The 13,876-nt window shown below is 41.9% G+C and overlaps 1 protein-coding gene across 1 annotated transcript in view; it reads right to left on the bottom strand.

The window, feature by feature from the left end:
* Nucleotides 1-1,494: 1,494 nt before the first annotated feature.
* Nucleotides 1,495-13,876, bottom strand: part of LOC139720362 (transient receptor potential cation channel subfamily M member 3-like) — an 81,554-nt gene continuing 69,172 nt past the window's right edge. The window contains 14 exon segments of the mRNA XM_071631729.1: nt 1,495-1,757; nt 1,760-2,620; nt 2,623-2,703; nt 2,706-2,893; nt 3,652-3,784; nt 4,657-4,850; nt 5,456-5,582; nt 6,833-7,007; nt 7,579-7,827; nt 8,775-8,903; nt 9,536-9,718; nt 10,489-10,683; nt 10,953-11,181; nt 12,930-13,207. Coding sequence (XP_071487830.1) covers nt 1,495-1,757; nt 1,760-2,620; nt 2,623-2,703; nt 2,706-2,893; nt 3,652-3,784; nt 4,657-4,850; nt 5,456-5,582; nt 6,833-7,007; nt 7,579-7,827; nt 8,775-8,903; nt 9,536-9,718; nt 10,489-10,683; nt 10,953-11,181; nt 12,930-13,207 — 3,285 coding nt within the window.

Genomic DNA, 13,876 nt, shown 5'->3' with positions numbered 1-13,876 from the left:
AATGGCTCCAATGTTATGAAGTGTGCGCTCCCCGTCTAGTAGAGATCGTCTACCCCGTTTAGTAGAGATCGTCTAAGCATTGAAAAGTACTGCCACAAGGACACACTACATCCCTCTTCATTTGGATTAATTTGAGTTATACTACAGTCTCTATGAAACGAAGGCATTGCTGAATAAATAGTTTGTGCAGTACCAACTCTTCCTCCTCTATGATAAAGACATTTACAAATAATATTTGTCCGTATATTTACATACTTGTACAAATACATCACAAACACAAATCTCTATTTCCCTGCAAACTATGTTACATTCAATTGGTAAAACATTCCTTTACTTCAAGGCAGTTTGGCTGACGTAAGAAATTAAAGTCCCTTGGTAAAAAGTAAATTCATATGTCAAAAATAAAGAAATATGACAAAATAAATGTACTATTTACAAAATGAAGAAGGACACTGCTCTATCTGCACACTTTGTTTCTAGATAAGCGCTTTTTGGAGGAATAAGTCGAAGTAACATGGATTTGTGTGACTGTCATTGATCCTTGCCCTGCACACAAAGAGAATGGTTACAACCATGTGTGGTGTTCAAGATATGAATATTCCTCTGAAATCAACAATCTTGGATGAGTAACAATAATAGGAACAATAACATACAACCATTCAAAGTATTGTGAGGTGGGGTTATGTGAATGGAGTCCCACAGTGTTGTGGTCTTTGTTTGAGCAATCTTTCAAGGAATGTTTCTCATCTCATCACACTATCATTTAGGTCTCCTACTATTTAACTACATGACTGGACAGTCCCTGCTTAGACATTATCCTTCACACTTTGCATAGTAATCTTGTGTAGCAGACAACCTCCCCCCCCCCCTTTCAATATTTAACCCTGTAGATAGACAGGAAAAGATAATAAATAATATCATGCACATATCTCCTCACACTTACTTTAACCAAGAACAGCCTCCAAATTTGGCAATAGTAAAGTACCACATTCTTTTAATATCTTTATGAACTTTTTTTTTTTGCATACTGCTGAAATAATCTTAGGCGGAACAATTGATGTAAGAGAGAAATTTCATGTCACGAAAATGAGGCTGTGACATTTCACTTGATGAGATTTTTTGTTTAGAGTTCCACCACAAAAAAACAAAGTATAGATTTATTGCCTTGCCAGATGTTTGACATTGCACAAGTAATTGAAGAAAGTTTTAATTATAATTTTATGCTGGAATGTTTCAAGTTCCAAAGACCACACATAGGCCAGAATTTCCTCTTTGCCCCAGTAAACTGACGGAAAATGAAAGTCTTTCACTGTTGACAGCAACCAGGACAAAACAGCGTTGATGAATTGGTCAAAATCTGTTAACATAAGGACGAAGCAAGATGATGGACATTACAATTCACTGATGAGCTGTCTCATATCATTGTAAATGTTTTTTTTCAGTGAAATAGCATAAAAATGGGAATTCCTATTTGGCGTGTTCTCAGTCTTGATTTCAGCAGGTCGTCTCCTTGGTCACTTCCTCTTTGCTCTCCTGACTGGTTTCGGACGACTTCCTCACCGTGAACTCTATCCCGCTCTCATCCTCGTCCTCGATGCTAGTTCGCATCCGCACCGGGTCCTGGTCGGACTCGCTCTCGTCCATCATCTCATAGCAGCCCTGCTCCACCTTTTTCAGGTGGTCTGGCCGCGTTGGCGATCGTTGGAGAGTGTCCGATCGCAGGCTAGTGAAAGGCGTGAAGTCCAGGGACATCCCGATCTCACAAACGGCGAAGGAGATGGGGGCACGTCGAGGTCCAAATTGTCATTCATTGATATGTAGCCAGTGCTTGATGTCGATGCGCCCAGCTCATGAAGACGGTTGGTGTTCGCTGCACTGGTGTCGATGTGGTCCGTGATGGTGGAGTAGACAGGCGCCGAGGTGTAAGGCATGGGACGCTGCATGGATGTCAGGTTGCTGGTCTGCACGCTCGACGTACTGTAGATAGACATGGTACTCTCAGAGTCTATGTGACGCAACCCCGAGGTGCCCAGCAGCCTCTCCACGGGGCTGCGGGCAACGTTGCGCTTCCGCGTGAACTCGCCTCCGACCTGCCGCTTAATGGGCTGGTGATTCTTCTCAAAGTCCTGCTGTGGCGCCACCATGGACAGGTAACGCTCAAAGGTGCTGAGCCGCAGCACCTTTTGGCTGCTCTTGCTGCGCTTCACTTCAGATCTGCCATCCAGCACCACCCTTGGCACCAGTCGGGTTGGGCTGCCAAAGGTTCTTGGCCCGTCCTCCTTGTCCGAGGTGGGAGCGGTGTCGCTCTCCCCACTGCTGTCTCCGCTGTGCAGCTCACTGTGGTGCAGACTCTTGTCCGAGCTGTTCCCACTGGTTTTACCATTGCCATTCGTCTTCAGCTCCAAGGATCCCTCATCGAAAGCCATGCTGGATACCAGCTTCCTACGACCTGTCCGCGGGCTCACTCGCTCCATCCCCAAACTGGGCGCACCGAGGGGAAGATCCTTATCCTTCTTCAACAGCTCCGACCGCGGTGGCAACCCTGGGTGGGGTTCAAACTCGTGTCCTTTCTGCTGCATAGGCGGAAAGGAGCTGCCACTGCGCACCTTCCATCCCCGCCTGGGCATCTCTTCTCACCAGGCCATTTATCCTTATTGAGGGCACCATCGCTGGCGCTCTTGTACTTGGAGGACGGCACGCCAGAAGATTTTCGTTGATCTCCGCAGACAGGAGACTGGTCATCAGCAGCTGGCGGATGTCATATATGCTCCTTGCCGTCTGGAACGTGGCCTCCTCCACTCGCATGAGTCTTCGCTCGAAGGAGCGCATGCCAAGCTTTGAAAGGTTCTCCTTCTCCACAATCTCCTCCAGCTGGTACGAGTGGTCCTCCGATCTGCAAAGATTTACCAGAGATGAAACACTTCTCAGTTCACAGATTTTACGACCTCATCACAGCATTAAGTGTCAATCAAAATTCCTTGGTAGAGTCTTAAGACATTTCTTCCCTGCTCACATGCATAATGCACTAAAACAAAAAAGAAAACTCTGAATGCCACCACACAGTTTCTTTCAAAGACAGAACTGAGATTTAGGGCTGAAGCTGGGTCAATTTTAGAAAGCGTGGATTACAAAAATTCCTTGAGCAACAATTCATTACATCTGAATTAACCTGTTGCCTGTAAGACATAGCGATTCACTGTAGAGTTATTGTATTGTACACCCTGTTCCAGTAAGCAAATGGTCTTAAAGAATAGCATTCAGAGGAATTTTGCACAGAACATACCACATTTTCTCCACTGTTCGATTCCTGGCTACAGATGCCATTGGCTACCTGTCCCAAGGGACAAATGGGGACCACCACAGGCTTTCCCACATACCACTTCTTAATTTGAACAGCACTAGACATCAGTTTCACCTCACACAAACTTGCGTCACAGTAGCTCTTGAAAGAGTCTTGAAGATTTAAACAGAATGCTTTGTTTTGCATCAAGCTCTGTCTCTTGACCCCTGCAGAGTTTAACGTTTGCTTTCAATTATTTAGATCTGCAAATGCGAGATATTTACTAGCATTTTTCATTGTTGCTCAAAAATTCAGATTTCCCCTGCTAAAAAAGAAAGAAAGAAGAGAACACTACAGATCTTGCATATTACCTTTCAGCCACCTCCCGGAGTCTCTCCTCACTGGACACTTGTCTCTGAGATTCCTTGTCCTTGAGGTAGATCTCCAAACAAGCCTCCTCAAAGTCTTGTACTTGATCCATGGCCTCCTTCTCAAGAAATAGCTCTGAAATAAAAGAAACTTAGTACATCAGCGAACAGATTGATTGCCACGCAGAGCTACGATTATTCACTCATTTAGATGAATTCTATATTTTAGAAAATTATCCAGCTGGAACTATAGTAAATGCCTAGCTCATTTGATAGACTTTCACCAATCACAGTCAGCAATGTATGGGGGAGGATTTGCACCCCAGCTCTCAAATTGCATTACACAACCATATCACGGCATAACATCAAGGGTATGTAGAATTGGCTTAAAGAGATTAACACCTACATTTATGTCAGTAAAAACATTGCTTACTGGATAACTAATCCCCTCAGATACAAGATCTTCTTCTTCATAAACAATGAGAATCATTTGGATGGACTGATGATAACTTACAGCTAAGTGTAAATACTTAAAAACAAACAGAAAGTCAACAGAGAAGGAGGATGCCAAGAATATTAAGAATATTAAGATTATTCACATGTCCAATTTGTGCTCTTTTAAGGAAAGCAGCTATAATACTTGAAGTGATCAGATCTCACAAGGATAACTCCCACCCCCCTTTAAACGTTACTGTAAAAGTGTATATTTTCGTGGGATGAATTTTTCGTGTTTCACGTGTTTTAATTCCGCGGAATCAAGACATCAACTCCTGGAACATTTTAAAGGCAAGCAAAAATAGTCATGTGCTTTTATTTTCGCGCTAGTTTCTGGTTGCTCGAAATGCGTGAAAATTTCGATACCACAAAAATTTCCACTTTTACAGTATGTGCTTTGCGTGTTGATTGGCACAGAAAACCCCACAGCTCTGAACACACTACTGCAAAGTCACTTGCACAAAAATGGCTTGTTCTGAATGACTCAGGGATATCCATGCTTCCGTCACTCACTCAGCCTGCGGTCCTCCTGCCTCTTCTCACAGTTTCTGCACTGGCAGACGATGAACTTGAACAAGGAGAAGAGGTAGCAGAGGATGGTGAAGGGCGGCACCAGGATGGGCTTCTGCTCATACTTCATGGTGACGCTGTACCGCTGGAACTTCCACAGCTGGTTGGCGATGGGCATCGTTCTTTGGAATGTGGTGCTAAGAATGGAGGAGGAGGAGGAGGAGGTGGATGGAATACAATTGTCTTTTGTCAATATTTTGCATATCAAAATGGCGATATGGATCCTAACAAAACAGTTGTCATTTGTCAATATTCTGCATGTTCAAATGACGATATGTATCCCAATCAAATGATTGGTTGAGAGATGACACATGACCAGTATTTTCTTTTGCCTACGGGCCCAACTTTGCTATTCACTGGACATTAGTACACTAATGACCAGGTGGATTCACTTTGCTGAGAATAACTCCTACAAATTGCTAAAACACAACTGCTATGGCGGCATGAAAATTGCTTGGCAGCTATTTTGTTTTGCTCAGAATATGTCTTCAATAGTTCGCCTCCAAACTCTGATTCCCTCAGCACATAAGCACACTGCTGATGATGTAGTGACATCAGATTTGCAGAGCAAGTTTGGGATGTATACAGATCTTAAATTGATTACTTCTTAAGTGCCACTATCAAAACTCCTTGTGATTAAAAAAAAAAAATAATGCAATGCATGATTTGGTAATTGATATGATTCGATCGATGAGCAATGATAATTGCTCGGCTGAGAGATGCCAAGACATAGTAAGCTCACTTGAACAAGGCGATGAGAATGTTGACAATGAGGATGTTGGCAACCAGGCAGTAGATGGACATCGCCACGGGAACCACCCAGTATCCAGTCATGCACGGATCCATGTCAGGCCCGTCACCACATGGTGCTGTCCAAGAGAGATGCAAACGATGAATACAGAGAGAAGTTTATAACAAATACAGTCAACCTTGCTAACCTCAAATTAGTTGGGACTGTAGAAAATGGTTTAACTTAAACAAACTTTGCCTTTCCAAAGGTCAAATTTGCTTCAACTTTATATATTTGCCATTGCTTTTTTTCTATACGTGTTCACATTGCAGTATGTAATGTTGATGGTTCGCATGTTTGCCACAGTTGCAACTTAATCAGAATGTGGATAACTGGAATGGAAATGGGCCATCTATCTTCTCAAGCACATTTTAAAATTTTTAGTGAAACACTTAAATTCCATAACAAACAAACATCACACGTAAAGAAACAGTTACAGGTCCGGATTACAATAACAGTGGCCTAACCCTACCCCTCACATATTATGTCAATGAAAATTAAAATAAATTTACACTGCAAAGCGTTTTTTGTTTTGTTTTGTTTGTTTGTTTGTTTGTTTTTTGCTTACTCTGACAAAATATGATCAATTATATGTTTGTACACACAATACCTTTTGATGAGAAACATGCAATTCACTGAATTTCAACTTTAAAAGCTTTGGTAAGTTCAACAACTAGAGAACATAGGCTTGAATTTATCTCTAATAACCTCGTAACTAGTCTATCAACATAATGTATAAAATTTCAAAGCATATCATTTCTATCATGTTTGCAGTTTGTTCCTATTTCAATTAGCCATCTAGAAATGCCGTCTGTCTTCCCTTAAACTCATTTCATATCATGTCTGCATACACCTCCCTGTTTTGAAATAGCATCAAGTTCATTCAAAGTACAAGTTGGGTATGACGGTGTGTTTTCCATCAACACTCATGATTAATCTTATCTGTGTCCGCCTTCCTATGATTAAACAGCATCAAGTACATTCGCACTATTTTGGGCACAATTATGCGACTTCCTTAAAAAGCCAAAACAGAAATGGTCTGTATGCATCTCCCGAGAGATGAACAAAGGCAACTCAAATCACTGTAGAGCAGGGCAGCACTGTAAGTCTTCCCCAACACCGCTGATTGATCTTATCTGCATATATACCACGTGAAGACTGAAAAGGCATGAACTTCATGCTAGAGGTTGGGCATGACTCTGTGTTTTCCCTTAAACACATGACCGATCTTGTCTGTGTACACCACCCTGTGGCTACAAAAACCAAATCGACTTCATTCGCATCGGAAGTTGGATATGAATTTCTCTCTCTCTCTTTCGTTGCACTCACGATTGATCTTTCCTGCATACACCTCCCCATAGATCATCCAGTAGGGCTCATGGAGCACCTCCCTGATCGGCCACCATGAGGGTTCCACATTAGGATTAAGCACCGACTGGCGGATGACGCCGAAGCTGACCAGGATGATGATGAGCACGATCAGGAAGTAGCACATGTCTCGAAGCTGGGCAGGAAGAGAGAGAGAGAAAAGACGAAGCAGATATGAGGAAGGTCTCATTGTCACATTACAGTAGCACAGGGTATCACGCTCATTAACCATGGAAGGGAACACATCCATGCAGCATTTGATTCAACCGGGTACCTGATATTTAAAGTTACCTACATTGCTCGCTCTGGTGGTGCATGTAAAGTCAACCTTGCTTAAGTTGACCTTGCATAAGTCGAATAGTCGCCTAAGTCGAAGGTTTTTTTCAAGTTGTCTTCTCTTTACATTCTATTAATTTTAATCCCTCCTAAGTAGAATTTTCTCTATTAAAGTCGAAGCTATTTCTTCAAACCAAATAGATTTGACTTAGGCGAGGTTGACTGCATATATACAGGTGACTCCTACTATAACAATTTTCTTGTATCGAAATTTGGTTACAGCCAAACAAACCTGTAAAAGATTATGTACCGGTAATTGACTTCTGCTCACATTAACAACAGTATAATGACCATGCTGCTCAATGCAATCACAGTTGCAAAAAAAAAAAGAATGATAAAGAGCCAATTCTCAACTCTCAGCTTGGTCTCACCATTTTTCCGATCATGTTGATGAGTGGACCCAGGTAATTGCTGACGCTGAGGATCTCCAGGAAGCGCAGGTACCAGAGGACAATGACCACGCAGTAGACGACACGCCCCGACAGGTGGGTGGACGGCACCATGCGCAGGACGAAGCCCACCACGAAGATGAGGATGGCGAAGAAGTCGTGCACGTTCCAGAAGACCGAGTAGAAGACTTGAAACTTGTGAGACAGCCTAGACGGTTCCGCTGCCAGGAGCTGCCAGGGGGGCAAATATTTGTTGAGGACAGATCAATATATACCTGTTGATGTGGGGGATAAGCTTTGATCACTTGCAATTGACAAACCAGAGCGTTGCCATGGACATGCCAGGTTTATATACTGGCCAAAGGCACATTATCATATGATAACTAATTTCAAGTGTTAGTGCAATGAAAACTCTACGAGGCTGTTTCCATAAGATTAAATCTGAAGTGCTGATGTTTATCGTACAATATTCTACACTAGGATTACTTATATCAGATACTCTTAAAAAACTTTCCTGGTGTTATCATGCAACAACATTACACGATCAAAATTGCAACACAATAGCTTGATGGTGACTGTTTTCAAATCTATACTTTCACACATGAACAGCTGATTGCCTAATATGTTGAGCATTTGTGAGACACGCTAAAGCTCCAGAATGGCCCAAATCATAAAAGCCACATTCCTACGACAAACACAAGGACGGGATGCACTCCCCATGCTAAAATGCAGAACTCCAAGGAAAATCACTATTAGGAGGATAAAACTTGACTCCAAGTATCTCTTTGAAGCTCTCATCACCCTAAAACCCTACCTCATATGTAAGCCAAAACTGAGGATGAAACATATTGTTACAATGGCAACAGTATCATAATAGAAAAAAAAATGTGATAAGGGAACGATGAATGTCACAAGCTCATTCCCGTGCATTCCAGGTCTGCCAACATTCCCACATCCAGATCAGGGAGATTCCACACAATAATCAGGAAGATATCTGTGTGTAAATGCATGCATTTCAGTGGGCAGAGATAGTTCCAAAATCAGGGAGATTTTGATATTCTCTTATTCAGACATGAACAGATTTTGACATTTTCAGGGAGACTCCTGCAGAATGAGGGAGACTTGGCAGCTCTGGCATTCTTGCTTCTCTTCTTGTTTGGCAATCCTACAAGACCTACCTCTCTTACATGCTCCATCCCCGTGGAGATGATGTAGGCGATGACAATCCACTCAAAGATTGACGGCATGGGACCCATCCGGAACAGACATACATAGTTGTAGAGGGCCATGAATGCAAGGTAGAAAATCTAGCAAAAGAACACATTAAAAAAAAAGACACAAGTGAAAAGAAACTGCCAATTATCCTAATGCAAACATTTTGAGATTAGACAGTTGAGACCCTTAACTCCTACTCTAAAAGTTACACTGAGACCTTCATTGTGTGATCTCTACACTTCTAAGCAAACATACCCATAATCTATCAAAAAGATTTAGAGGTAATGTCAACAAAACCCATCTGGATATGCTGGCAAGTCCTCAAATTGAAATCATTAATAAGATTGCAGCTTCTCCAAAGGGGTCAAGAAGCATATTTTTCACAGCAGTTAATTCACAGTTCCAACGTGTACAACACACTCAAATGGAATTGATTGACATGGAATTGATTTCATAAAGAGTTATGCCTGCAGTACAGGGGCAAACTATCTTTTTCTTTTTTAAAGAAAGAAAGAAAGAGTATGATAAAAAAAGGTATGATTCCAAGCAAAGAGTATATATTTTGCTCCTCACATATTCTGAATGCTCTTCTTTAGCTCCTTCATGTCTTCTCAAAACCACGATAAAGCAAGTTACTATCAAATCAATCCATGGTCTGGGATTTCAAAAGAGACACAGCAGTATTTAACTGCACATTGGGGCATTGTTTGTGGTGTCTTCCTACCGTGTAGGACCAGAATTTGGTGATGGGAGCGTTGAAGAACTCGTAGAGCTTCTTGCCCCCGCTCAGTTGCCGCTTATCAGTCGACCTGATGGGCAGGTCTCGGTTGCTGCTGTGCCGCTGGTGCTCACTGGGGGTGGTATCCTTTGAGGAGATGGTCAGCCGCTTGCGAAGGCCTGGCCGCTCCTGAAAACGAAATGCCATCACTGTCAAGTGTCAGGTGCTGGACTGGGATTTATTTGAGGCATTTTGGCTCTCGGCAATCAATGGGCAATCATATCATGGTGCTCGTTATAGAATCATATTACTCCTTTGCCCCCAACCTAGACATTGTCTGTGAGGTTGATGCATGGTGCATCCCCTCCCAATTCATAATATCTTTACAGATTATGGTCAGAAGATGTCATACGGGACCGAGTAACAATGGAACGCAGCATATAATTTAGTATCTGGTAGGGTTCACATCGGCACTAATCTCTTGCTTTCAAGTCACAGATAAGCAACATCATCTGTCTTTAAAAAAAAAAAAAAAATCATATTCATTATAATTTTGGCGGGTCAACATGAAAATGACAATTCACATATTCAACAAGTATAGAAACAATCTCAATATAATCATATTAGATTGTTAATATTACATCCCTTACTCATCTGTAAAATCCAAAATGGTAGCATTTTTCAAACATAAACATTGCAAGTGTTACTAAACCGTTGCAGAGTGATTCGTAGTTCAGATAATAAATAAGATAACCTGCAGCACAATCTATTCCTTTGGTGTTAAGAGCATCTCCCTACAACGATGATGGTTGACGTATTATATACATATACATGTTACCAGATGTTACCAGATGTAACTACGATAGTCTACATCAAGAAACACCATCTCATTTGCAATGCTGACGGACACGAGCATCTGGTAAAAGACACGGCTGCTATCGTTTCTTTTTTTTGCTCACCGCCATCTCGATCTCCTCCTCCTCGATGGCGTTGTGGAGGCGGGTGAAGGAGGTGGATGAAGTGAAGGAGGGCCGGTCCGCATCTTCCACGTCCTGCATGTGTTCCTCCAGGGTCTGGGGCATCAGCAGCAGCTCCTCTGTGCTCTTGAAGCCGATGGCAAAGATGCAGGCCGGGAAGAGGAGGCTGGTAATCACCTGCAAAAGCAATCAATTATCAATGGCCGAAATCAGTAATTGTGTAGCCCCATTACCAGGTCTACATAAGAGTTGACAAAATCACTATGATTGTAAATGATACCACGGAAAAAAACATATAAGTTTTTCCAGTAAAATTGGTAAATATAACTGCATATAAACAAATTTTACAGCTAAAACATAGAATCAGGTTTTAATCCAAACTCTATGTGTCAGAAAATCATGCCCCTACTTCCCCTTCCCCAGTGCAAGAATCCTTAGTCCCACACCTTGATATTGATGTACTTCTGAGCCTGGAGTCCACCATGCCACAGGTCATTGAGGAGCACCTGACAGCAAGCATGGGCCATGAACTCCCGGTGCTGGGCCATGGCGGCCAGGCTCAGGCACGTGTGCTTGCTCCAGTTGTCCAGCTGGACGGTCAGTAAGTGGATGGTCACCACCTCGTCCTCGCGGTAGCAACGGTCCAACAGGTCCAGGGCGAGAACATTGAATTCCCTGGAATGATGAGTGGGAGGTTCACAATCACAACTTGCAAATTTCTGTTGTTTGAACACTTTTCAAATTGCATGCAGATAGCTCCAAAAAAAAAGCTGAAATGTAAGAACTGAAATCATGCAAAAGTGAATACACTCTTTCTCCCTATTCCTCCTCTTAGCACATTAACAAAAATCACTGTACAGATGGAATGAAGGTGATTAATTTCTTTCACATTCAAATTTTTCCAGTTATACAAAAGAAAGCTTATTTCCCTGTGACCTCGAAAGATATGGGTCAACATATCCAAATGCAGTGCTCTTCATTCTACCTCATCACAGCTCTACATGGAGCTTGGCAAAGGAAGGCTAAGGCTTATACCCACTGGGCAGAAGCTACCTTTACAGCTTGATTATGATGGCATCCCCAAATTATGATGCCATCCCAGAAATATGGTTAAATACCACATACTCACAGCTGATAAGCTGTTAATCCAGATTGTGCCATGTTAAATGCAACCATCAATAATTCACACTCGTTGAAAGCGCTTTGGAATGACATACAGCCCGGCCAATCTAAAAATGAATCCTCTCCTTGACTTTACACACTCCTGGCAGTTGACACATCCATAAATAGAGCCACAAGAGTATTTTTAGGCTAATTCCAATTTCTGTTGGCACATATACTAACATGGCCTCAATATGAAAAATATATATATATATATATATTTATATATCAGGTATTCTAAAAACCAGACCTTCAACTTTCATGGTAGCAAAAATCACCTGGATTGCTAGCAATTACAGCACCTGTGACCGACATTTTGTGCAAGAATAGATCAACTTGTTGGCTGACATACTGATGGTAATTGAGGTAAGCCTATCCAGGTAGAATGATAACACCTACACAGAAACTGACTCCCACATAAACATTCTCATAGATATAATTGTGTAAGAAAAAAAAAATGAATGCAGCGTGCCAAATGAAGGCTTGTCCCTGTCAGTTAAATTGGGTCAATGCAAGCAATATGAAATCACTGAAAATGGACTACTGTAAAAGTGGATATTTTCGCACAACTAATTTTTCGCGCTTGGCCGTGTCAGAAGACTTTTGCGTGTTTTTGACTCCACGGAATCAAGACATCAAGTACTGGAACTTGGGGAATGCAAAAATATTCACATGCTTTTATTTTTGCACTTGCTTCTCATTGCGCAAAATGCGTGAAAATGTCAACACCGCGAAAATTTCCACTTTTACAGTATTACAATTGTATGTGATCAACTTTATAAATAATAGGATGCCCACATGAACAGTATGATTGATTTTTCTTTCATCATATTCAGACAACATAGAGGAGTAAAAAGGCTGAGAAATGAAAAGTTGTATTCATTCTAAAGAAGTAGAAAAATTTGACTGAAACAAAGTGATATTGACTCCTATATACAGTCAATGTAAATAAGGCTGAAACACATGTACAATACCATTCAATTAATCTTGTAACTTCCTAACTCTACCACATATGGCTGCCATGGGGAAAATGCCCTCAAAGTTCCTAACCTGACCCACAAACCCCTAACCCTTGCATGAACAAACCCAGAATTGGGGATTTCCTACCAGGAAGTGCATGGTTACATAACATCGTCTGTTGAGAATGAGAAGGGCGTTAAGTGGTCTTGAACACTATGGGTTTTGTGGCAACTTAATGCCCTTATCATTCTCAACAGACATCTTTCTCTCACAAACAATCTCGACTGCACGTAAAGACTCACTCAGCGTATCTCCTCAGCTCTCCGCTGATGTCAGTCTCAAGGTTCATGACCTCCGCCGACTTGGCCATGGCCCGGTAGAGGGAGGAGGCGACCAGTGCCTTGGCCAGTGCCTCCTCATCCTGTCGCCATAGAAACAGGGCCATCTTCTGGCGCTTGGTCAGCACCGCCCAGATGAAGAGCTCATTGAAGGGGAAGTCAAAGGTCTTGTGCAGGGGGTCAATGGGCGGCACCGTGGCGTCGGAAGCCTCACGCTCTATTAGCAAGGTGAACGACAGGCCCTGGGGTTGGTCACATGATTTGGGAGGGGGAGGGGCAAAAGATGAAGCAAGGAAAAATGGTGAGCAAAAGAAACAAGCACACACTGCCAGGCATGTATCATCCTCAATGAGATGAACATTAGTCTTGAAGATCAGTAAAACATAATAGTGTATGCATGTAGCCAATGCTGAGAAAAGTATACTGTACTTTTACAAAAGTTCTAAAACTGGATGACTTCATAAAGAATGAATTCTCACTGATGACACCTTGGATTTTTGGATGGCCCAAAGGGATTGGCAATATACATTGTTTTAAACAAATGTTACATGTCCTTGAATACATGGTGCAGTATTTATACAAAGATTGGGAATCTTTGGAAGATATTGAAAACAATCCAACTATGAAAGTCTACCTGTGCAACTCATCAAACCCTCTCAGAGCTTTGGCAAAAACATTTAATTAGTCCTACATCTTGGAATATCCATGAGTCAATTTACATATGACAGTACATACCAGACAAAGCTGTTACAACAAGTTGACATATTAGTGACATAATTCATGAGTGTAGACATCCTTTACACAAGTCAATATCATGTCTCCTACATTGAACTTCTACTGTACTTGTTTCACAAACCTAGACATGTTAACATTCTGTCATTGCACAATCCATAATCAGAAGGCAATAAAGG

The sequence above is a fragment of the Diadema antillarum genome, unplaced genomic scaffold (assembly GCF_040938485.1).
Source record: "Diadema antillarum isolate AM-2024a unplaced genomic scaffold, OU_Dant_1.0 scf00000127, whole genome shotgun sequence".
NCBI classification, from domain to species: Eukaryota; Metazoa; Echinodermata; class Echinoidea; order Diadematoida; family Diadematidae; genus Diadema; species Diadema antillarum.
The sequence above is the reverse complement of the archived record's forward strand: the minus strand, read 5'-3'. Positions and strand labels throughout refer to the sequence as shown.